The 26,241-nt window shown below is 43.0% G+C and overlaps 1 protein-coding gene across 5 annotated transcripts in view; it reads left to right on the forward strand.

Annotated features, from left to right (window-relative positions):
- The window catches only part of mib1 (MIB E3 ubiquitin protein ligase 1), a 68,432-nt gene that overhangs the window by 30,469 nt on the left and 11,722 nt on the right, over positions 1 to 26,241 (forward strand). For all 5 annotated transcript variants that reach the window (XM_042497191.2, XM_042497192.2, XM_042497193.2 and 2 more), the window contains exons 13-15: positions 24,149 to 24,281; positions 25,345 to 25,431; positions 25,926 to 26,084. In XM_042497191.2, coding sequence (XP_042353125.1) covers positions 24,149 to 24,281; positions 25,345 to 25,431; positions 25,926 to 26,084 — 379 coding nt within the window. The remainder of the gene's footprint in view (positions 1 to 24,148; positions 24,282 to 25,344; positions 25,432 to 25,925; positions 26,085 to 26,241) is intronic.

The raw sequence follows: 26,241 nt of genomic DNA on the forward strand, positions 1-26,241 counted from the left end.
TTTCATCCAGGGTTTTCTGTTAGAAGTGTATTTTATATTAAGTATTATTGAGCCACTGATTATCTAAATTGTTCATCAGGAATCAAATAGTTTTGATAATGCAGAGACGGGTTACTGATGTGTAATAATAGTCTAATTTGTTCCCTGTTTATTTCTTTCATGTGCCTTTTTCAAGCCAGTGCCAAAATGCAGTGGAAAAATGCCTTTAGTGGAGCAGTGTATATACATAAAAGCGGTTTAAAGGGAGGTAAATGTGAGCTAAAACTGGTTACAGGGATTGTCTGTGATCCAAGCACAGGCCACAGAGGGGGTCAGAATAGGTGAAAGTGCTAGATATGAATAGCTCGCCATGCAAACTACTCCCCACCTCCCCCCTCCCTCGCTTCATCTCTCCCTGTGCCTCTGTCCATATTCTGTTGCCTTTATTTGTTTGAAGCAGTCAACAATTGGAATCAGCTGACGGGCCAGAGTTGACTCTGATCCTGCATTGTCACTTTTTGATGGTCTAATCTGACTGCCACGCAGCCCAGCAAAGCATTTGGCAAGCATAGCAAACGTGAACAATGAGAGCAGGAATCAGGGGGAAGGGAGGGGAGCACAGGGGCAGCCGGGTTGATGTGGGGTGGGGGTGCGGATAAGGGCAGCGGCATAAAGGGATGGCAGTCATAGTTAAACACACAAGATTGTTAACACGGAAGCCATATGATACAGCAGTAGGATGGAGCCAGCTTGTGGCAGCAGCAGCAGCAGCAGCAGCAGCAGCAGCAGCAGCAACCTCAGTCCCTCTTCATTCTGCTTCCTCAGCAACTATTTCCTGCTCTTTCAGTTGCATGTTAAAAAAAAAAAAAGATCCAGCAACAATGGCTGAGTTCTGGTCCAATTCACCTTGCTTTCCTTCCCCCCTTGAGCCATGTGGGAGCACTGGAAAAGATTATGGTATTAATGGTCAGGAGCAGCTCCAGCATACCACTCGCTGCTCGCTGAAGTTGGTTCTAAGTTGCAGTTGGCTGCATTTCAAGGGCTGTAATGCAGTAAAATCGCCCAATAATGAAAGGAGGCCCTGTTCATATGGCGGTGTCACAAGGCGACTGTTTGGTTGGTGTAGGTGGCTAAAGCAGTGCGCTAAACTCACACTGCTGACAGCTCAAAACATGATTGCTATCATTTTATGCTAACTTACATAATTGTCCAATGAATTGTTGGCATATCTTGGATGAGAGGTTTTTATTGGCCAAGTCAGCCAGTTTTAGAAAGCAGTAAGTTCCCTACAGCGAATATTGCTGCAGTGAGACTGCCCAGAGACAGTATAGCTAATGTATGAGCCTTACCACTCACATTCATACTCTCTCTTTTTCTCTCCCACTCTCTCTCTCTCTTTCTCTGTACTTTGCCTGCTTTTTTTCTCTCACACCATGATCACAGTCATATTAACAACCTGCAAAGCACACACATATCCTCAGACACTGCTGTCCAACATCATTTTCCCAGAACGAGGACTCGCACCTCACCAAGAATACATACTTCTTTACATTCCATAGCTATCATATGTTCATATGGGTACATAAAGAAGTATGTACACCAAGGAGGTAATCTTAGGTATGAAATTTTCTCACCTTTCTCCAAGGTCAGGAAGTTATAAGCAGAACATTTTTTCCTCACCGTGTTCTCTCCCAAGTATGGTAGTCTGCACCGTAAGGTGACTTTGAGTGTAAATTCAGTTCAACACTCAAGGCTTTCCTTTGGTTGCCATGTAAGGCTGAACAGCCAGTCCCCCCGCCCCTGAACATAACAGAAGTTTTGCAGTCCATACCATAGTCGACTGTCCCGATGACCCCGGCTGTCCTCCAGACAACTGGGAGAAACCAGGAGAAGCAGAGGGAGGAATACAGCTTCCTTTTTTTTTTTTTTTTTTTTTTTTTTTTTACTGCAGTTAGACGGTGGTCTTTTTCTCTTTCCAGGAAAAATGTTGAGGAGGTAGATAAAGGAGTTGGGGGGAAAAAAAACGGCAAAGATGTTTTTTCCTTGATAGAAAGTCCATGGTGTAAGGTGCCTTGCGTGCACCTTGTCTTGTATGATGATCATCCGCTCTGGACCGTGTGTCCTGGGAGCAGGGGTGCACCTATAAGCTGATTGGCCCCGCTGACATACTAAACATTTTCACTTCTCTCCTCCCACTTCTCTTTTAGTCTGCCTCCCTCACCGCCATCTCGTTCTCCTGTTTCACCCCCCCCCGCCCCCTTTATATCCTTAGTCCTTTCCCTACATCTCACTTTTACCGATATGTAGCCCTCGCTTTGCCTGTCCCCCTGTCTCTCTTGTGTCAGCAACGTCCCCAGTGGCTAGCTGGAGCGCTTGCTGATGTTTGAAAACGAGGGTGATCCAAGTGGAACAGGAAGCTATTGTGAGCAGGATTTGGGCTTTAGGCGCAGAGGCAGGCCATAGGTCACATGAAGGCGCTAATGCCCACTCAGCACTTGTGGATTGGTCCTGGCTATACCCCCACCCACCACCACCCCCAGCACCCCTCTCTCTCTCTCTCTCTCTCACTCTCTCTCTCTCTCTCTCTCTCTCTCTCTCTCTCTCTCTCTCCCTCTCTCTCTATCTCTCTCTCTGTACCTTGTTCTCTCTCTTCCCACACATAGATCACTGTTTTTAGGGTCATCTTTTCCCACTTCCTTTTTGCTGTGCTCAAACCTCACCTGTCTGTGTTTACAGAGAATCACGCTATTCTATCGCAGAGGGGGGTGGAATAGATCAATAACCATTTGCATGGTGGCGAGAATTGTTCAGCAAGTCTCTAATGAATCTTTGCCCCAGACCAACACATTCCACAAGTCAACTCTGCCTCCAAGCACGCTTAGCTAGCCAGTAGGCTGGGTGCTGAGGGTGTAAAACGAAAAATGGATTAGGGAGCCTGGGTTTGAGTTCATACACTTGGGCGCAGAGAATTGAATAAATGGTAAAAATTGGTGCAGTGTTTTTGCAGTGGAAGGGTTTGGAATAGCAATGAAGGGAGGTGGAACTGGAGGTGACAGTTAGTGGATGAGCCCGGTCCTAAAGGTGTGACGTCCTGTTTAGGAAATGTCACAGCCACCCGAGAGGGCGAACAAATAGGAGAGAGAGAGGGAGTGAAATTCCTTCCTACATACAGCGGGATGGAGGTTGGGAACATGAACCAGCGAATTAGCCCGGTGGTTGTTGTGTCTGTTCTGGTTTGGGCGATAGCACTGCAGTACTGTGTGCCCTGCATGCCCTGCCTAGCCTATAGCAATCCGGTACAGAGAGAGAGAGAAGAAACTGGGTTACTACCCTAAGTGCTGTGGGTTCAGCCGGTGACACACATCTACTCAGCCAACCATTGCTGCCCAATATCCCCTCCCGCCCATCCTCACCTTCCACCACCCCCACCCCCCACCCCTCCACATCTGTGTTAATACACTTCTCACAGCTGTGTGCCGTCAATCCGCTTTTCCCCCCGTTCAGCACTCCCGACCTGCACGTTGTTCATTATTCTGATGCTTCGTCATCCCTCTGGTCGCCACATTCCATCCGTCCGCCCCAATCAGCCAACCTTGGACTTAAAAAGTGTGACGTGTCCTCAAACTTACCTCCCATCAATTAAGAATGGCAGTGACCTCCCCCGCCCCTCAGTTACATTGAAAAGTGGTCTGGTAAGACCACCAAAAAAAAAGAAAAAAAGAACCAAAAATATATATAAAAAAAGACAAAACATTAAAAGTCCCAGTAATTATAGTATCCTTAGTCATGGTGACAAAACATCTTGGAAGGTGTCGGACGCAGAGGGCGAATTGTGCATAAGGGAATGTCTCTCCACACCGGTGCAGGTCTGAGTTAACGAGTCCGTCATTAGATAGCGGCAGGGCTGCAACCATGAAGCCTAATGAGCCAAAGAGCTCTGCTGCTGCAGCATGTCCGGCCAGTGCCAGGAACACAAGAGAGAGAGAGAGAGAGAGAGAGAGAGAGAGAGAGAGAGAGTGCAAGACAAGAGAGGGAGGGAGGGAGAAAGAACAAGATGAGAGAGATAGAGTGGAGAGTGCAAAAAACAGGGCTAAAATCCATGTGGACCATAGCAACTCCCCAGCCTCCCCTTTCCCTGCTCCATCTCCTCCTGCATCCTCTTCATACTTTTTTTTCTTTTTATAAAGCCTTTATTTCTTTCCTTCTTTTAAGACAAGGGGAACAAGAGAAGAGGAAAAAAAGCCCAAAGGTGGTCTCTGGTTAAGTTCTGTCCCAGTGCTGTTGCTGCTGCAGAACAGTGCATTCCACTCCCCCTCTCGACTACGCGACTCACAGGCAAACCATGCGGTTAATAACTGATCGCATCCGAAGAAGAGAGAGGGGAAGAGACAGGACAGGGAGACGTCAAGGCCTGTCAGGGGTAAACTCCGTCCGAAAGCGAAGGAAGAGCATATATTACCTGTCAGATCAGTTTCTTATCTGAGGCTGCTCCTCCTCTCTTCCCCTCCTCTCCTCCTCTTCCCGTAGTGAAGAGAGCCATAATGACCTAGAGAGCGCTCCAGCTGCTGCAGCCATCGTGTGTGCCGGGTGCACGCCTGACTCGCTGAATCAGCTTCTATGATTGGGGGGAGGAGGGGTGGTGGCGGGCGGGTTGAGTGCCAGAGTCAGGGAGGGAGGAGGTGGGGTGGATGGGAGGGATGAGGAGAGAAAGCGGGCACACACACATGCACACACATTCCCATACAAACACAAGTCATACCTTTAGAAGAGGAAGACGTAGAGCTGACATGAAGAGCTGCCATTTGAAAAAAAGGGGAGGCAGAGAGAGAAGAGGGGGGAGAAGGAGGGGTGAAAAAAAATCTGCAGCACTCTCCTCTCCATCATGTGCATTCTGAGGGAGAGAGCTGGGAGGATGCCCTGGTCGGTGGAGGAGGCAGAAAGTGTACCAACCGTCCTCCCACCCTGCCTTTTTTCTTATTCCATCGACACACACATAGCCCCAGAGCTTTATTCTGCTCCTAAAATGCGCTTTTATTATTCAGTGGAACTTTATACAGCAGCTTAGAAGAGGGAGTTTACTGAATGTTTGAGAGCAGAATTGTGATGGAGGTATTTAAAAAAAGAGGTGGCTGTGCCTCTGCGGTAGAAGACAGCTGTACTTTTAATAGTCCCTTGCGATCCATGCAAATTTGATTACCATTGTCAGGGACCAGAGAAGGAGGATATTGCAATATCTTTTTGGTATTTTTGGATTTTTTTTTGTGTGTGTGGATCTTTCACTATGCACCTCATGCATTCTTGATAGTGCATCTCCAGGGTCACCTTTTTTACTTTATTTTTTATTTATTTTATTTTTTTTTACGAGGAAAAGATCAGATGCTGCTGCAGCGTGGAGGGGGCAGAGAGCACAGGAAGAACACAAGTGGCAGCAAATTAGGGACACGAGGTCAGCCAGCCAACGGCGTCCTACCCCACAGTGAGCTTGGAGGGGCTAAGCTGAACGGTTAGCACTTTGTGGGAAGCCAAGCATTTGAAGCACGCCTCGGCCCCTGTTGCCGGGGCTGCTCCTGTGTCTTGTCTCACCACCTCCCTGACCATATTTAGTCAAGCAGTGCAAAAAATAGTTCCCGCTCCGCTCCACTCCACTCTGCCCCTCTCCTTGCCTCACCCCCCTCTCGCTTTCTCTCTTCCATATCCCCCCCTCAGCAACTGTTGGCCACAGGCTCCGGGAAGCCTCCCCTACAGCTCCCTGCCTATCGATTCCACCGGCCTGGAAGGAGAGAGGAGCGTTAGGGCCAGCTAGCCCCTGCTACCATTTGCTGCGCTATTTTTAGTAGCTCCAAATAAAGTGGTCTCTCGTGCTTCCACTTGTATATTCTTGATTCTCCCCTCCCCATCCACCCTCCCCTGCTTTACATCCTTCACCACCACCGTCTCCTCTGATACCACCCCCTCACTCTCTCTGTCCTTTTGACCCCCCCCCCCAGTCTCTATCATTCTTCTTTTTAAATAGAGCTGGAGCACGCTGCTTATGGTAGAGCTTCCGTCTGCTCACCTCTATACTTAGAATAACTGCATATCCCAGAAATGGAGGAGAGGGTGAACACGCGGAGAAGCATGGAGGGTGTTAGACAAGCAGGAAATATTATTGTGTTTTCCTGTTTATTTATTTATTTACACTGCTTTTGGCGATACAGGGAGACAACTGGCAGCTTCACCTCTGAGAAAAAGTTTGGGCTGCTTTCTCTCCTTTTTTTTGAGCTCTCATTAATTTTCAAGTGTCTTTTTCAAGCTTTCCCGAGGCGCGGCCACTGAAGAATCTGTTTAATTAGTCGGTCTCATCACGGGGCACATCTATACTGTACAGAAGCAATGTCCTCTGTGCCCTCCTATCTTTTCTCACTCTCTCCTCTCCTCTCCTCTTATACCAAAATGACAGCACACAGGTCCTCTTCCTTACCCCACCTGCATCTTAACTGCAGAACGCCCCGGAGGTGTAAGCCAATGCCCCCCACACACACACACCAATACGCTCTTTAAGGTAATCATATGGAAACCAGACTGTGGCATTTGAGTTGTAATGAATGAGATTGCAAAAACTCACAAACAGCCTCAGTACAGCGTGAACATTTGTCAAAGTGTATTTTCATGAGCCAGAAAAATGTCACGCAATTCTCTGTCCCTTGATTTGATAAGCCTTTTAACAAGCTCCCAGTCATTCTGCCCCCACTTTCTGTTATATCTCAGGCCTTTTTCATGGTGGAGATAATTCTGCATAGATTTAAGTGTGCAATTTAATTAATGTATTGTCACTGCAATTTATAGCTTTTCGATTACATTATCTTTACGGTTGTTACAAGAATTGACCATTTGCAAGGCAAAATGGATTCCGAGTTAATGTGTCTGCTCAAAACTTGACCTTACACGGCCAATCAAAATGCACAATTGCAGCGAGATAAATGGCAACTGTGAATGTCCACCTGTTATTGCCCCGCAGTCTCTACATTTACACACCGCTTAAAATTGAACGCTGTAATTCCCTCATAATGGAACTTTCCGTGTACTACTTATTAATTTGTCATGTTGCATTTGCACTTGTAAATCTGACACGTGCATTTGATGGTGTGCATTAATCCCCCCACTCAGTTGGTTAGGGGTTTATAACTATCTCCACAGACGATGCCCTTGTGTGTTTTTGTGTATCCCCTCAGTGGGTCTCCACCCCACCGGTTCCAGCCACCCAACCCACCAGTTTAATCTCAATTACATCCCGACATCCCATCTGCCCCCTGAAACTCAGCAGCACGGCTTACATCTTCCCCTCCATGATGAATAGCGCAGGGCTGAATGTTTAGCTGAGCAGTTAATCGATCAATAAGAAAAGGGTCGACTAATGGATGTGCTTTCTTTCACTGGATGAAGGGGTGGGACGTGTTGTTCTCCCTACGAGTGCTGCTTACGACATATTTCCATTTAAATTAAAAAATAGTAATGAAACAGATTGCTGCGAGATCAGGAATTTGCATGTTTTAATGATGCTTTATATTGTTTAGAAGATGCATTGTGGGTGTAAAAAATGTGTTGAAAGAGAGTAATTATCGGCATATATTTATTAAACTTTTGTAGCATGGGGTAAGTGTGGTGGAAAAAAGGATGCAAAAATGCAACATTAATTATAGCTGATTACAATTCTTGTAGAATTTTTGATATTAGAAGGATTTTTTTTTCCTGTTGTTATATTTATTGATTTAAATTATTTATTTTTTCAAAAAAATAATTTCAGCAGAATTAATTCTCAAATAGAGTTCATCTTATATTCTCTCCATAAACCAACCGTGGTATTTTTAGACATTTTATGAAATGTTAGATAATGAGAACAGATCACCAGTCCTTAACCCTTTAAAACCTTTTCCTGTACTGCTTTCAAACGACTTTTATAGGTCTTTAAACCTTTAAACTTTGAGCAAATTGGTGCGATTTCTTTCAAAAACATGAGAAAAAAGACAATGAGCAACTTGGTAAGAAATGTTCCACAAATTGCAAGAAATTAGTAGATTTAGACTTTTTTTTTTTTTTTAAAAAGCCAGGGAAAAATATTTATAATTATCAAAATTACATATTTAAAATAATGTTACAGAATTATTTTAATTATTTAGTCTTGTTTGCAGTATTCTTTTCGTCTTATTTTTTCCCTTAAAATAATAAATTAAATTAATAAATTACACAATCTTCTGGTTCTTTTTTTGGGGATAATTTTTTCTATTGTTGCTAATTGCCTGCTTCCTGTGTTTAAAAAAAAAAAAAAAAAAGCCGATTTGCTCAACATTCAAATGGTTAATCACTGTCTGAAAAGTGATGCCATGTTAATAACAACTCTATCTGGAAGGCCCACTGCTGGTTAGTCAATGAGTGAACTCTGTGTTTGGTGCAAGTCAAACTCCGCACACTGGCAGAAACACACAGTCCCCACCATGAAGAGCGGCGGTGGCAGCGTCATACTGTGAGGATGATTCTCTGCAGCAGGCTTCTTTCTGATCAAGAATTTGTGGCAGGACTTTAAAGTGGCTTGTGGCTTGTTTCTTGCGGATCTCGTGCAACATAACAGAGCTTGGGAAGTGTTCACACATAGAGTCAAGGCTGTAATTGCTGCCTCCACAAAGTATTGACTTGTGGGGGTGAATGCAATCAATTATTTTGTTTTTTATTTGTTCTTAATTAAGATAAATCTGTACAAATTTGTTTTGTCTTTGACATTAAGTAGTCTCTTTTTGGGACCAATTTCAGAAAGCCTGACTGCTTCCACTGTGATTCGAAGTTATAAAACTACAAAACATGTATTTTTGGTTATTTCAAATGATGGTCCGTCCTGATGAGAGCTCTTTCTTTTGAGTTTAAACTGCTTGTTGCAGTTGGGCTTTTTACTCGGGTGGCTGACAAAAAAGTGCAAATGGCCTTAGAGGACACCAGTGTTTGGTTCGTCTATTCAGGGCTACTGTAGAAACATGGCAGCGCAACAAGTTGACCTCCAAAAACTAGGGACCCACTCCCTCTGTAGATATAAATGACTCACTTTAAGGTAAGGAGAACAAACTATTCTTATTTTCAGGCAATTATACACTACAGAAAACATCCTTATTATATTCAATTTCTGCCAATATATCCCCCTAAATCTTACACAGCGGTTCCTTAAAAGTTCGGGTTAGCTTCAGGTGGTGATGAAGCTTTTTTTTTTTTTTTTTTTTTTTTAGCTTCAAGCCTGCTGTTGAAGTCTCAGTCGGTCCTTCAGCTTGTCTTAATTCCTCCTTTCTGTGTGCCTGCCCACCAGTCAACATCATAGAGGGATTAGAGCTATTTCTAATGAGTCCAGTTTGTGCTTTTTTGAGTAAATCTCCATGCCCCTCTTCCATCAGCCTGGCTCTTCGTCGTGCTTACTTTATATCTCTTGTCAGTTCCTCTCCTCTCCCACAACCCCCCCGGCCTGTACCCCCCATCCTGCCCCTCCCTCCTCATCCCTTTACACAGTGCATCATTTGAAGAGGTGAGGCTGTTGAGCGCTTGGAGGAATAAAAGTGATTTATGAATGGGCCAACCTACCTGGGTGCTGGAGGGGGAAGCCAGTGGCAGTCAGGCTCTCTGATCCAGCAGCCCATTGTTCCCTCCAGCCTCACTGCAGGGGAAGCTCCTCTGCCTCTCCTGCCTCTGATCTTTTTGCCGTGCCTTACTGGCGCTGCATGTAACCGTTAAGTGACTCACAAACTGCACAAACACTTATGAACTGCAGGGGTGCACGTGTGTGCAAGACCATTTTCTCAGAGGCACACACAGGATACTGCTTATGACCTGTGTTTATTTGGCACTTGGCCAGTTCAGATGTGTGCATACTTGTGAACAGTTAGTTATGCTTAGCCTGAAATAGCCTTTATGATTGCGTGTAGGATTTTAGAAGTTAATACAGTTGAGGACAGCCAACGAATAAACCTACTGATATAATACAGAGAGGTGACCCGAAAGGTGTTGTGGCTGCTGAGGACAATGTATGAGTTCCTCCTTGTCACCATATGCTCATATGCAGATACACATTTATGCAATACATGACAGTAGAATATAAGGGTTTAAAGGGTAAAGTCAATGTCACTTAAGCATTTTGCTATTAGCAGGATTCACATGGTCATGGAAAACCCGAGAAAGTCATGTAATTTAACAATCAAATTTTCCATTCCTTGAAAAGTCATGGAATTAGTAAAAACCACTGAACGTTTTGGAAAAGTCATTGAATTTTGTTGTGTGTAATGAAATAAATTGTTACAGTAATCTTTCGGGCATAACATTCCAGTTAATGTAGCTTAGCAGTGAGTTTATTTTTCTGTTAGTTTGTTTCTGTAAACAAATCGATATTTCTTTTCTTTTTTTTTTACTGACAGTGAACAAAAGTTTATAGATCGATATCGACATTGGTTATCGGGCAAATGAGAAAAAAAAAAAAATCCAATATCCTACATCCCTAAACTTTGCTCCAAGATGTGTTGACTTAGGGCTGCACAAGATATCAATGCGTAATTGTCGCATCAAAAGATGTGCCATGTCAAGTGAGGCAAAATAACACAGCTTATTTGCTGCTTTATGTCTCTCATTCTTCATGAATAATTCTGGCCAAGCTTTACTTTTGAAGACAGGGTGCATATATGTGACGTAGTGTACGGCGTTTGTTATGTGTGTGTGTCAAAAAGTGGCATATCTAGTGCCTCAGACATAGTGACGTGCATGTTTTTCCGAATTGGAAATTTTATCACTGGTCCTTGAAAAGTCACGGAAAGTTTTGAAATTTTCTCCATGAAAATGTGTGGGATCCTTCTATTAGTGTTTGTGTGTTTATCTGCCATGTGTATGATCTCACGGTTTTTGCAGAGCAATATATGATAGTAATTCCTGAAGGCAGGATGGTGGAGGTGATAAACTTGGTCAGGGGAAAGGGTATACTCAGGTGCCCGGCTGTAATTCATTAAAAGATAACTGATCGGAGAGATATGTTGAAGTAGCCTTTGGAATCCAGATGAACTGCACTTAGTGAGTTCTTGTAGTCCTCAATGGAAGGTAATATTCTTATGTTGGACAATTACCTTAACATATTGTGAGTAGTCTAAAGAGACTGATGCTGCGGATTTATTATTTGCAATTACATATCTCTTTAGTATTAGAAGTTATTATCTTCTGATGTTCAATTAGACTCTGCATTATGTAGCTTATTCTAGTTAAATTAGTCACTGAAGAGCATGCCCATTAAAGATGTAGTGCAGTGACTGGTCCACTTGGAGAGCCTGGGTACCGGTTTGCTGCAGCGTGCACTGTGACTTAATTGAAAAGCCGCCCAATCCTAGATGCCCTCCCAGTGTCCACCTCTGTATGAGCTGGGACCAGTCCAACAGATCAGCCAGAGGACAAGCTGATACAAGCCCCAATCCCCCTGTGACCAATCAGAACGCCTACACTTCCTCCTAGGGCTGGGCCAACAGTGGCTCTGAGCCAATAGATAAGCTCAGCCATGCTGTAATGCTCTGTCTGTCCTGTGGCATGCTGAAACATTGAGTCCTGGCTGCTATGTTGCTATAGCACATGTTGGGAGAGGGAGGGGGGTGGGGTAGCAGAGGGAGGGAAGGATGGATGGATGGAGGGGAAAGAGAGGAAACAAGGGATCAAGGGATGGATGGAGGGAGGGATAGGGAGGGGTACATCTCTTAGTGAAGGGACTCAAGGACATAAAGAGCTTTTGGGAAAGTGACTATAGCATGCAAAGAGAAATGCTTGCATTGTGAAGGCACTATAAGCACTGATGGTATGGTTTTTGCCCACTTGCCAAACCTAGAAAGAGCAGGATTTATTTGTGGCACTTTAAGTGCCTCAGCAATGCAGGTAATAAATATGACAGAGCGAGGTGATATACTTCTACAGCACAGCTGTCAGGCATCTTCAATATTTTCTTCCCCCATTTAAAAACAAATGTAGTTTATCTATTTACTTGATGTATTGAAATAAGTAATAGAATTTATTTTTGCGTTTGATGGTGCTTTAACATCAGTGATGGCACTTTGTTCTGTGTTTTTTATGAAACACTGAGAAGCGCGCTGCATATTTCTTAGCTGAGTGAACGCATGTAAAACATCAGTGTAAAACATCAGTGTAAAACTTGCAGTGTAGTAAATATGGTTTCACACAACACAAAACTCAGAAAAACATGTCACCGAGTACATTTTTAACTTGCTGGTTGCCTGGTGTAATTAATTAGTGGTATTTATTTTCATTTTTTCCAGTTTTGTACTTTGTAGAGCTTGGCTCTATACTGAAATAATATCGATAATATATTCACATATAAAATAGGTTTTGTGCTCACCCTGGACTTACATAAGGGATGCCTATATTAAAAAAAATCACTAAAATTGAGTTTTTATGTTGCTCTCATTATATATGAATATTTATATTTAAAAGTATATATTTGAGATAAAGCTAATGTGGGATCAGAAATCGACCACATTTTTTGTAGCAAGTTGTTGAAGTAGTTCTCTAAAACCATTTTGAATTTTCAATTTAAAAATACAGTAACCTTTTATCAGATGTATACGGAGCGAAAACTCTCAGATCTGAGTCTCGTGTGAACAACTTCGAAATGGTGTTAACTTGTGTGATGTGTCAAAAACAGTCATAACATTGTCCCATGTCCAGACATACACAGTTTTTGTCAGTGAATGGAGTATTAGTAACCCTAATGTACTCTGAGGGACACATTCAGGCCGATGCTCACAGCTAAACCAAGCTTAGCTGTTGAATAATGCAGACCATGTTACCTTGGTAACCCCGTACGGACACTGAAGTCAGTGGCTCCCATGTAAATGCAGTATGACAGGTCAGAGAGGATAAGGATTTGTGTTTGTTTGTTTGTCGTTTGGTGTGTGTGTGTGTGAATCCTTGTGTCCAAACATGCAAAGAATGCTAAGGAAAATCGACAATGGCACAGCACTTTCTTTGTCAAAAAAATGAATAAACCCCAACATGACATTATTGGGATTAGGCTTAGAGATTGACATGCAAAATTGTTGGAGAAAGCTGTCATTGCACTATCTGGAGAATCACAAATCTGTGTGGAATACATGGAAGTTTCTATAGAGTCTTATCTGCTAATGTATAGTACATTTATACAAGCTCCATTCCCCTGCCATTTAACAAGTTGGCTGTTAGACATTTTCTGTGCTGCTCTGGGGCATATGGCCTGTTGTCTCAGCGCTTAGGGGAGGCAGTAGCTGATACAAGGCCCTTTGATCCCCATTATTTCCCACTGCAAACAATAGATTTTAATTACCAAACCGCTCTTTCAGCCACAGCGTCTTTCTCAGCATGTCTGCCTAGAAGTGTAACTGCTGAAAAAGTCAGATTCATCAGCTGCAATATGGCAGCTTGTTTGTGTCACTTTGGATCTGTTCTGCCAATTACTGTGGAAGAGAATTTGATGATGCGTTGTCCTCGTTTTTCTGTTGCGTTGAAGGGGAAGATACTGTTACTGCTGTGTGTTAAGAGACCCTCACGTAGAAATGAGCATTTCAGGGGGAAGGTGAGGGTAACGTGTTTGTGGGGGCAGAAAGGTGGGAGGCAGGCCAGAGAGCGAGGGGTGATTTAAAGTGTTAGATTTGCACTGAGACTGTAGATCATGGGAGCCTCTCAGACTGTCTGCCCGTATGGTGACAGTGTGGCATGCTGCTGAGAGGCTGTCGATCGAAGGACCTTCAGCGAGCCTGAATTCTCCACCGCTCTGCAAAACCCAGTCAATCCCTCTGTTCTATTTACTGCTTTGTACCTCAGCATGGAAGCACTCGCAGTTAATTTCACCAGGCAGCAGTAAGTCTGATTTTGTTTCATGGAAACTGAAAGGAACTTTTTTAATCACAAAATGGCCAGTATCTCAGTCACAATTAAAGAGTCATTGTCGTTCAGAAATGAAACATTGGCTTCACAGATAAGAAGTCATTTAGATGCTGTCGGGTGGGTGAGCTTATGCCCAAAAACCTGAAAATGATTCAGATGATAATGACACGGTGGCTCAACACGAAGACTGCTAATAACCTGGCAAGGTGGTAAAATATGGACATATTAAATTCTAAATTCAGGTATTTCTGTAACTCAACCTGAGGCCAAGAGCATACCTAACTAAATGGAGATTGAGAGTTTGGCTCAAGTCCACCAGTGTAAAAAGAAACCATCGACAAAGGTAGGGATGGTCATTTTTAGGGCTCTACCCAACTCAGAATTATGCCAGTCAAATCAGATTTGGCTGTTCATTCCTCTTGAACAGCCAAATCTGGATACTTTGTTTTGTTTTCCACATAAAGTTTTAAAGTTTGAATGGGGCTCAGTGGGACATTCAGTGTAACAGCGGCATTCACGTAATAAAATAAACAATCACCAACTGTTCCAGGCTGTCTGCAGGTACTTCAAATTCATTAAATTCAATTTCATAAATTTTAGGGTAAATAGATAGTCCTAAATTTGAGTTTGTGAAGACTTAAATGCAACAAAGATTTTATCCAATCTTTTTAGCATTTTTTAAATTACTTTTTGTCCAAATTAGTTAAGCCCGTGTGAAAGTGCACATTTTTGATGTTATAAATCTTTAAAACCCAACTCTGAACCTAATACTGTCTTTTTACTTTATGCTGGCACTTGCCTGTTGGTATAATGTAGATTAACCTAACTCACTTTAAATCAAAAAATCTGTATTAAATTAGGTAAAATGTGTCTTAATAAGCATTAAATTTAAGTGTCTGATACCAGTAGTAACCCTGTGTTTCCTGGCATGGAGCTCACACTCCCACAGCAGTAGTTGTCTGATAAACAGAGAGACAATAGGGCACTGCATTGTGCACAGCTCTACAGTGTAATAAGATTTTATCCTTTTTAAACAGTAAAAAAAAAAAAAAAATTTAAATACTGATGTCCAAATCAAGAAGGCCTCTTCGAGTACTCATGCCCATCCCTAGACAAAGAGCCTCCAAAAAGTCCAAAGACAAATTTGCTGCAGCTTGTAACTTTGGCTAGAATCTAGGCAGCATTAAGAAAGCTGCTCAAAGTGTCGATCAATAATATCTCTGTACCTTTGACTGTAGAAAGTCACAGATGGAGCATGTTTTGCCTTAGCCTTGGGTTTCAGAGGAGATGTTTTAAAGCCTGGGTTTGGGTTCTCACCACCATCTTAACATTTGAAGAACCATGAAGTACAAATATTGGCAAAAACCACAATTTGCTTTTAGTACAGCATATATTCTCCCAACCGACAGTGGATGAGTGAAAACATGTCACACCCATCAATAAAAAACATGACATACATCAAGTTAAACAGCTTCAAAGATATACTTATATGTCATAGTAGATATCGACAACTAGGTTTTGTTTTCATGAATTTATCTGTATTTCAGTCAGAGAAAATTATAAAAGAGTTATGAAAATGTATTGAGCAGGGTGAAGGGGTTAGAGAGGGTTTTCTTTGCTCTGTTAGCAGCTTGTTTGAGGTGCATCGACTGTAACGACAGGAAAGAGAGGCCAGTGAGTGTGGATGCTCTACTGACAGCGTACTCGAGTCTGTTTGTATCTTTGGCTGATAAGTGATGGGAGCTACATATTTCATTTTCTCTTCCTCGGTTTGTATACTTTGTCCTACGTCAAGTCAGCCACTCAAAATGCTATTACCACATCCTATGGCGTGGTTTTGTCATCTTTCAAATTTGTTATTTGCACAAGTGTGTTTACTCCTTTTGTCAGTCCTAGGTCAACTACTTGGGAGTCATTTCCACACAGCAGGTTCATTTCAATTCAGTTTTATTCATATTTGTTCAACTGTCCCCAGTTTTCACCAGCAAGAGACTCAAGATAAATGCACAGCCTATTACTTCATGTTTCAGGGCTACCCAAACGGTATGAAAAGTGCTGTGCAATAATTGCGTGGCTGTTTTATAGGTAATGATGCTATTGAGTGTTTGTTCGATATAGTGTGCGCGATTTAGACGTGTCTCTTTATTCTGATCTAATCTGCTTGTCCTTGCTTTATCTTTTACATCAGTCGTCACTTTTTGGGTAAAAGGATGTATATTATGACTGTTATGGCTGCTGGTGCAGAAATGAGAATGAGGCTTTCTCAAGGTGCTGAGGAGTATAAAGTGCAAAGGAAGAGTAGCATGGGAAAATAATTGGGTCATCGCGAACCAATGGGACATTAACGCGCCATTGGGCTTCTCTGACTTTCTTGCTGCCTCCTTCTCCTCCTCCTATGAATCAGGACGCCCCATAATACCAGGTGATTTAAGGCTAATTAAAGCAAAGCTGTTATAGGCCCCCACCTACTTCCCAAATGGACAGACAACTGTACCTGAGATGTTTGAGAATGCACCTGGCGTCTCCTAAACAACCTTCAAGGCACAGGCTATAGCTATAGTGATAACCAAAACATCATAGAAATGCACCCCTTTCCCGTCTTCCCCCTTCCCGGTTTATGCAAATAGTCCTTAATAAAAGCATGCTCACTCAGGGGCCTCAGGTACAGGCAGGCAGGGGAAGGTCACATTGTAGGGAAAATTATTCTCTTCACGGCATGGTAATGAAAGCCTTTTTTTATTGAGCGGAGCCAGCTAGGTTCTTGTCCTCAGCTCTATGCTGCACTGCTGGCCCGGACGCTATCTGTGTTTATTTACTCCATCCACAGCAGGGTGGCTAGGAGCTGTGGAATGGCCCTGACAAAGTGAACTGGTAACTAGTTGCTTGTAGGAGTGGAGTGAAGGCCCAGATTAACTTCAAAGAATCTGAAAAATCAGCCAGTAAAATTTGCAAGGGGATTAAAGGCTTGAATTATTTGTCATCTCCAATGTCTGTTGTTTTATGTAGTGACAGCAGGGGAATCGATGCTTAAGTTTCCACTTAGTGGCCCTCATTTATGAAACAAACGTACAGCAGAAAACTGGGCATATGGTCATTTCCATGCAAAGCTCGGCATTTATCAATGTGGAAGTGAGCGGAGGCTATGATCATATCTCACTTCAGATCTCAGCTTGTGTATGCAAGTTTGAGTCAGTGTTGATTGTTATTAGACCATGTTTTGTCTGACGTCTAAGTATTTGCAGCCACATATTAATGACTTGAAAATGTATTGTAAATGTGAGAAAATGTATTGTTACGTCCTCTCACAGCTTGCAGTGTCCTGGCTTTGTGGGACTAATTGCAGGCTGACTGAAGGCTGAACGCCGCTGCTGCCCAACTCGAATTCATCTGAAAGCTTTAAGTTAAACACTGACAAGTCAAAGAATATTTATATCATTTATCACTAAATTAAATAAATAAACTTTGCAACTCTGTAATTATTTAAATACTAGTAGCCTAGTGATAACATTTATACAGTTGTCCGACTCGGACATGTGGGGTGTCCTTGTCTCCTCCGCTACCTGTATGAAAACAGCACCAATACACACTGCCATGTTTGGGGTCTGTTATATATGAATATCATGACAATATCACTATTATACAATATATGGATGAATATTTTTAATATATGTAGTCTGTAGGTCGGTACATATCATGGATGTATAAATTACATTTTCTAATCTCAGCTGGAGTTCGATTGTTCACTGTAACACTGTTTAACGCAGCATTATTTTCTCTCCATACTGTGCTTGTTTTCAGCTTCCTTTGATGACACTTTTCAGGCTGCCAAACAGAACCAGTTGGTTAAATTGAACCGGGTACACCAGCATTTCTGTATCCAGTTTAGAGGAGTTTTCTGTTTTTAGCTGTATTTCGCCTCTCCGTGTTGTAAACTCTCGGTGCGAGGCCTCTAAACCCTAAATATTTATATGTAAATGACGATTGTTTTCAGCGATCGCATTTATCAACATACGACCGCATTCGTATGCTGTGATCGCCAGGATAAGAACATTTCATGAATCACACATAAACCCTATCGTAAGCTGACTCCTCTGCTCGGATCTGCGCTGGTTTGTATGCTTGACTGATAAATGAGGGTCCTTGTTTGAAGTTATGCCTTTTTCATTTTCACACACATTTTCAAAAATAAGCAACATGTAAGCTTCTCCTTCAAAGAAGCATGTTTTAGGATCAGTGAAATCCTGAAAAGTTTTATGGCTCTAACCCTCCCAGCTGCCACGGACTTAAGGACTCTGTGCCTTCCAAACCTCTCACACATGATGAAGAGCGGCTCCCTGCCCAGAGTGGAAAAGGGGAAGGAGGGTTCCATTCGGAGTTGGTGTGTTGCATTTGTGAATGATTTGTTGGGAACAGGGTTCACTATTTCAAAGGACCTGAAAGTATTGATCCTGTCCCCTGTGAGCTGACACCTCATGTATCCTCTTAAAGTCGTCTCATCTTGAAAGGCTGTTCCAATAAGGAAGAAAAGAAAATCCTACCGGTATTTGGGGGAGGAATATACACACAGACCTCGTGGAACATCGTGACCAGCTGAGTTTATTAAAGGCAGTATGGATAAGGTTAGGCATCTAAAACCATTTTTGACAAAATAGTTTAAAATACAGGAACGCTCACCAGATTAAGGCTTTAAGGTTGGATACCAGTCCTTAATACCTTTAAGGTAACGACCGGAATAAGCCAACAACAGGTAGCATCAAAAGCCCTTTTTACACAGAGATAGTGCTATGGTATAGTCCCATCTTTATGTCGCCTTTGCATTTTTACATAGAACCAAACTATGGCGGGCAAAAGCATGATTTTAGATAGCATGCCAGGGTTACAGAAACAAAGGAGGTGTGACAGGCATGATGTTGAACACAACAGTCAACGCAACCCTTGCAATAACAATAATTTACCATCCTTGTTGTGTGGCGGTTAATTTATTCCTTTGCTCGGAGGGTAAGGAGCTACCAAATCTCATTTTTTCCAAGTTTGCAGACATTTACAGTTGCTGTTCCTACTACTGCAAGCTGCTTTTTTAAAATCCCCTGCGGAGGGGTTACAAAAATAACACGCTGTCAAAAAATCCCAACTGTCTAGCCAGCATACCTGCCATCCCTTTTACACAGACCCTTTGTGGCACTGTTGTTATCTCCATTGCTGGCTAAGAGTCAAGACAACTCTTTTCACCTATTCTATGATTTTACCATTTATACAAAGTGGCGAGGTGCCTTAACAGTGCAATTCCTTCCTAAAATAGGCAGTGCAAAACAGGCCAAAACTTCTCCAGTCAAATGATACCTGCATTCGATCCTTTTTGTACCCAGATCTATAAGAAAAATTTATACAGTTTTGCTTGCAGCCAATCACTTCAAGCATCGTTCAGTTTTTTCCAACTACCGCAGTAGCTACAAAACATACATTCTGTGGTGTGGTGGATTCGAGTCTGGTAGCATTTTACGCAACTGAATGCTATTCACATGATGAGTATCAAATAAAGTAGAAATGAAAAAGGTATCAAATACAGTACTCTTTTGGTATCGGTTTCACTTTAATGGTACTGGTATTTTAGTTTAATCGGTACCCAGCCCTGAAAGGCTTACAACCATATCAAATGGTGTTCATCAGCGAATAGAGTTTCCTCAGTTGTCATGGAGATGGATCTTTTGACATGCCGGCCAAGTGTCTGTTACAATTTAATCGATTGCACTTTTCGGACTTCTCGTCTGGGTTTGATTTTAAATTAAGCCTGTTTCCTAAAGTTTAAAAAGGAGTATAGATATAGATAGAAGTCCATGAGATTCAGCCTAAAGCTCTGGAAAAAGTTGGTAAAAGGTCCTGGAGGTGGGTTTGTTTTTCAAGGTCAAGGATTAACTTTGATGGTTACAAACATTTTGGTCAATTTATAGAGTATCTATACGCACTGGTATAGATCTGATCCGTACAGTATGTTTAACCATATAAGTAGAGTCACAGTTGCAAGACTGATCATTTCCACTATCAGTTTTATAAAGCATTTTATTTTCCCAAGGCAGGTGGCACCTTTTGGCGACTAATTTCCTATTCAGAATCTCCTTTCTCAAGCTTGAAGCCTTAGTTAACGGATGACGGTATGCCAAACACGTCTCCTACATCAGAGTAACCATATGTTTGTCCGCAGCCATTAATCTCAGGCTGGATGTTGACTGTTCCCGTTCTGCCCTGTCCTACCGAAGTTATTGTCCCCCGACTCTCACTTCCTGTTGTAATAACGGCTACTGACCACCACACAGATGGCTGTCAGCCAGGCGAGGGCAGCAGAAGGGACCTGTCGACCCCTACACTGACACACACTGTGGCACGTGCACACACACTTCCACTGTCTTACATACAATGACAAACGCCAACACACACAGAGCTGAGGGCGTCAGAGAGCGTCCCGGTCAATGACAAATTGCAGCCCAAGACAACAGGCCCCAGTGTGGCTCTCCTGAGGGACTCTTGAGATCTCTCACAGGGTGACCCAGTTCCATCATGTCTCCCCTTCTCTACCTCTCTCCTCTACAGTTCCTCTCCTCAGCTGCACATCCTCCTGCATTCACACGCAGCATAGCGTTGGTTTTAAAGTTCAGTTGTAATAAGGGGATCCTCACTTCACTCTAAGTATCGCTCTCCTCCCACAGCAGATAACCTGAGTTGTCTAAATGTTAATTCCCAGGTCAAGCCAGTGTCTTCTGCTCAGTTAAAGGTCCGCAGCCTGAGCTGACTTGACTCGCTCTCTTTTTCTGTCTTCCTACCTCAAGGGCCAACACGCAGTTTCTCTCATACCCCCTTTGGTCACTGCTAACATCACTTACCCAAGAGATAAAAAAACAACTGGGATTTATTTCTTGGTTCTTAATTCACTCTCTTTTTTTCTGCCTTTACAGCAAATAGCTTAACTGCAATGCAGCAGTGCCAGTATGGGGCATTAATATTAATGTCCGCCCATTTCGCCCAGCGTGGCAGGGAGCCTGTCAATCTTGACTTCTATTGGAGGGGCTTCCTACACCTGCCCAGCACTCAAGTGCCTGCTTCTAACACTAGAAGGCGCCAGTCTGCCCCTATAGTGTTGCAGGCGTGCATTTATTGGCCAGTTGTTCTACATATAGGAGATCTTTCCAGCCAATCCAGATCGCACAAATGTTATACATTGCACCAATAGGAGGAGGAAAATGGGCACAAAAAGAACAAAGGCTTTTTGTGGGACAATTGCCCTTGATACTGATGGAAACTATTGTAGTTTAAAAAAATGCATTCCTGTGTTGTCTATCAATCTTACTTGAAAGAAAGCAAAACGAGTGCTGTGTTTAACCGCTGGGAATAAGTTTTATGTTATAGCTCCAGGCGAGAATCTGATGTGGCAAGGTCTTTTCTTGAATAATTTGCTTGTTTAAGTCTCAACTCCTACCCAGTGGGAGCGCCACGGATGAAATTACTCAAAAGTCCCCCCCGAGATGGTAAATCTACAGTACGCAAGCAAATAATTCTTTGTAACAAAGGCGACACATTATGAATGTGAGATTAGGCAGAATGGGTGCGGTTGCTATCACATTTAAGCAGTGCTCCTCTGCATTAAGTGGTTGAAGATGGCTGCAAGCAATGCAGGTGTGTGTGTGTGTGTGTGTGTGCGTAAGCCTCTGTGCAATGAGAGGTAGAGAGAGAGAGCGAGAGAGCCTGGGATCAGTGTGCTGCGCTGTTCATCACTGCAGCAGTATACCAGCCCCGGATCTCTGTCCGTACAGAGGTGCTGACTGCCTGCCCCCCTGCCTCTCTGCCCCTCTTTCTCTGCTTTCCTCAAGAGGGTGTGCTGATGATGCTCTCTTTCATTACTCCAGAAGGAGGGAGACAAGCTGTAGGTTTAGCAAAAAACCCGCAGGGAACCAGTCATCCTGATTACCTTCAGTCTGAAAGCCTGCCAGCATGTTGGTTTGCATTCCGTTCATTTCCTCTGTCTTAATAGTTAACAGTTTTCATTGATTGTGCAGGCTGTGGCCTTCTTGCTCCGTGCCGGAGCCCGTTTCCTCCCTGTACTGTTTCCGATCCTATTTACCTTACAGTTGTGTATGTAAACACTCCAGTGCTCGCATGGGGGCTGCTCAGCCATATCAAAGTCAGAGTAAAATCGGCTGCCTTCTTTTGTCGCAGTTCAAAGATATGCCCTGCATGATTATTCAGGGTTAATCAAGGTCAAAAGTGTTCCCTCCAGCATAGCTGCTTTAATGCTTATTGAAGGTACATTGTGTACCTAACTACAGACAAGATGCAAGACCCGTTCAGGGATATGTGTTTTTAAGCATCTTGTTTTATATTCCATAGCATTTGCACAAATTTAAGAGTGTTTGCAGGCTTTGTTTCTCAGCTGATGCACTGGCCATACCATACAATAAATTACAGATGCGTCTCATTTTAGTATTCTCATGTACCATATGTCTGGATGTGTGCCCAGAGGCTATGGCAAGAAGAGAAGGAAGAGAGGCAGGAATTGGGGGCAAATAGCTAATGGTTTCATTTAAACAGTTAACTAAAGCTAGTAGGAAGAAAGGTGTTAACTCAAATCTTTTTATTTCAAATTACAACAGTATTACAGCTTAAAGCCTCCGGAGATAACTTTTTGTTTAAACATTTAATTCTCAATTTAATGTGGATTGCACAATGTAATAGCTATAGAACAGTGGAAAAAAAAGCTATGTTAAAAATGGCTTGCTATTAGCCTAGCTTTCACGATGCAGTTCTGCCTGCCTCCAGGTACGACCTCCCTCGAAAAATGAAGCACAGATTTGTGGCACAAAAGGAGGTGCGTCACCCATTGCGCAACAAAAGCAGGCAGAGAACTGTGGTGTCTGTTTTCCCTGGTCCAGTGCTAGCTATCTGCAGCAAAGGAGTAATTTTGCATTAAAGGAGTGATTTTGCATTTGTAATTTCTGTCCACAGGAGTAGTGTAAATGGCAGAGGGCAGAACAAGTAATCTGCAACAAACGGAGTCCATAGCAATGGCCAAAATCAAGTAACACTATGCTGAAGAAAATATTGGTTTCTCTCATCTTAAAACAAATAAAATATAACTATCTAAAATAATTACAAAATGAGTGTACCTGTTCCGTGAATATGTTTTTTCCGTCTCTTTTCAATGTTGTGTGTATTGATGATATTATTTAGTGTCGATTGCTCATCTGTGGCTAGATGCTAAGCTCTGTGGAAATTTGAAAACAATCCCATTAGTCTTTGTGACAGTCGCATCAACAGTAATACCACTTTGAGACAATAGGTGGGGCTAGAACTGAAAAGCTAAAAAACTTCGGTTTCCACTTTTAGTGCATGGAGTTTTTTCCCTGCAGTCTTTTTTGTGATCTTTGGATTTATCCGGTAATGTGTTGTGTGACTTTCTTTTACTACTAAAACAGACACATTTTTTTTCTAATGATGCTGTTGGGAGTTACAGTCAGCTTCCCTTTTTATCCCCACTGTGACACTGACTTCTTTTCAGCCTTCCTCTTGTACATTTGTCTTTGCAGCCACTTCTCCCTGTGGCCCACATCCTCTAAATGACCTTCAGCGGCTCAAAACCGACTGACTCTTTTCACCACGCCGGGCTACTTCTATTAAACACCACTGTTTAAACAGTGACATTTTTTCTCCCTTCCCACCCTGTCTGTTTCTTCCCCAGGAGGGAACCTGAGTGAATGCAGCTAAATCTTGTGTAATTACCATTTTGCCTCCCAATGATAGGCGCTTTTGCGCATCATCAAGGGAAAAGTGGCATCCCTTTTTAACTGAGGAGATGGTAGGGGGCCGGGTACTCTAAAATAACACACAGCTCTTGTACCGCTCAAAGCTTGATGTAAATAACACTCTGCTTGGGAAAGCAACTCCTCCCTAAGTTGATTTAGTATTCTTGTCCCCATGTGTGAAAATGGGATATGCTCTGCTGTAAAAAAAAAAAAAAAAAAAGTCTGTTGGAATATGCTCTGTATCAGCAGTACAGACACTGTGATGTGTTTGCTTACAGCAGCTCGCGTCTGGCCCCTCAACTATCATACAGTGCATGAGACATTCAGTCACAGATAGATTCATTTTGGCAGTTTACATCCTAAACTATTAAATCGACTTTATTTTCTGTACCTTCTTGGATTTTTATTCCGTCATGCATCCCAGCTCAGCCCATTCAAACTCTCGCTCTTCTCCACGTGTCCTCTCTGTGCAGTGCCATGCGTGTGCTGCTATCCAAACTGCCGCGGCCTTGGATCGTAGACGAGAAGAAGGACGACGGTTACACCGCACTGCACCTGGCTGCCCTCAACAACCACGTGGAGGTGGCTGAGCTGTTGGTGCACCAGGTAACTACACCCTTACAGATGTATATATAGCTGTTTTTAATGCATGCTTAACACTTACAACAAATGCAGTTTATACTCTATAAGAGACCACTTTTGTTTACAGTTATTAGCCCAAAGCATAGCTGTATCAGCTCAGCCTGCACTTCTGGCTCTCCCTGACTGCAGACCATTAAGAGCAGCTTCCACTGCACTCCCTGCAGCCAGCAAGCTGTAGACCAGTTGAAGCTGCTATAAGTGCCATTTTTTTTATTGAATCCATACGGTTCACAGGCCCTCCAGGGGTACTCTTTAGTGCTGTTGGGCTATCATATCCTCCTCCTCTTGCAATCATAGGTTAGTGCTCTTTTCCCATCTGAGATTGCAGGTTTAAATCTCTGAAGACTAACACATACAGGAGTTTACTGCCAAAGTCACCTGACCAAGCAGGGAACTGGGTTAATTAGGATATGGTGCAAGGCAGCAATGTTGCTGCAACATTCCAACGCATGAACGCTCGCTGTGCAAGTTACCTTTCAGCTGGGGACGGCCTTTCTCACCCCCCCCCCAAGTCCCTGCAATGGGCTGGTTCGCAGTGATGGCTCAGCTTTCTATTCAGAAATTGCACCACACTACAAGGTGCACTGCAGATTCCCTGCCAACCAGCCAGCCAGTCAGTCAGTCTTATTACTTGGGGATTTCACACACTGCCTGATCACAATGCTTATCTTCCTTCCACATCTCCTCAGCTGAGGTGTTCGCAATTGGAAATGACAATCACATGCAGCGTTATTGCAGGATGCGATTTTTTTTCTTCCAACCCCCTAGGTGACACTTTGTTGGTCTGCGGGGTTGAAGGAAAGAAGGTTTCTGTCATGGCACATAAAGCCAGAATGGTTGTTACAATCTTTCATCTGCTGATTTTACTTTTTAATCATTTTTTCCCTCTTTGTCTACATTTATCACTTTTCTGTCATATTTATGTGCACATATGTCTGTGTGACTCATTATAGTGGCTTGTTAATGTATGCACTAATGCCCATATGCTTATTGTGTGTGTTGCTCCTCTCCTGTTTCCGCCTCCAAGGGCAATGCCAGCTTAGACATCCAGAACGTCAACCAGCAGACGGCATTACACCTGGCAGTGGAGCGTCAACACACCCAGATAGTCCGGGTTAGTGAGCCCTCTTCTTTCTTATCCCTCTATCATTTCTTATCATCCTTTTCCATCTCCACAAGCGGAAACTCGTGTCTCTAGTTATCTATTTATCAGTCCCTCATTCTTGACTATACACAAAAGGGAGTAGAACAACATCAGTGCAGCCCCACATTTAATTTACACTGGTGGATGTCCTGCAGCTGAATGAGGTCCTGCTTCAGATTGATGCTGTAAAGGGAAAACGCTCACTGAGGCAGCATCTTGGTTACAGTCATTTGGCGTAGTATTGAATTGAGATTGCCACGTTGCCATCTTGTGGACTCAAGAAAAAATGCACTCCATAATTGGGGAGTTCAACACTGAGGCAGTCCATTGTAAGCAGCAACCCTTATAAATCAGCACTGTGGCATTTGCATTGTAGCATAAAATTAAAGTTGTTTTACGGTTACTGCTGGAGTATCTCTTTGACTGCTTGTTTGTGTGACTATTTATGTGCTTTTTCTTCACAGCTGCTGGTGCGGGCAGAGGCCAAGCTTGACGTGCAGGACAAGGACGGGGACACACCACTTCACGAGGCACTGCGTCACCACACACTGTCCCAACTGCGACAACTCCAAGATATGCAGGACGTCAGCAAAGTAGAGCCCTGGGAACCCTCCAAGAACACAGTGCGTATATATCTATTATTAACCTCATTGTTCCTTCCTAGATCACAGTAATTTACTTGGGTCAAGGTTCCTTAAGGTATCACAACGCATCAAAGCATTAAATGAAACAGCGATGTGTCATTTAACAGCCACGAAAATGCAAAGAAACAACAAACTG

The sequence above is a fragment of the Plectropomus leopardus genome, chromosome 12 (genome assembly GCF_026936395.1).
Source record: "Plectropomus leopardus strain MGB_pleo_1.0 chromosome 12, ASM2693639v1, whole genome shotgun sequence".
Taxonomy (NCBI): Eukaryota; Metazoa; Chordata; class Actinopteri; order Perciformes; family Serranidae; genus Plectropomus; species Plectropomus leopardus.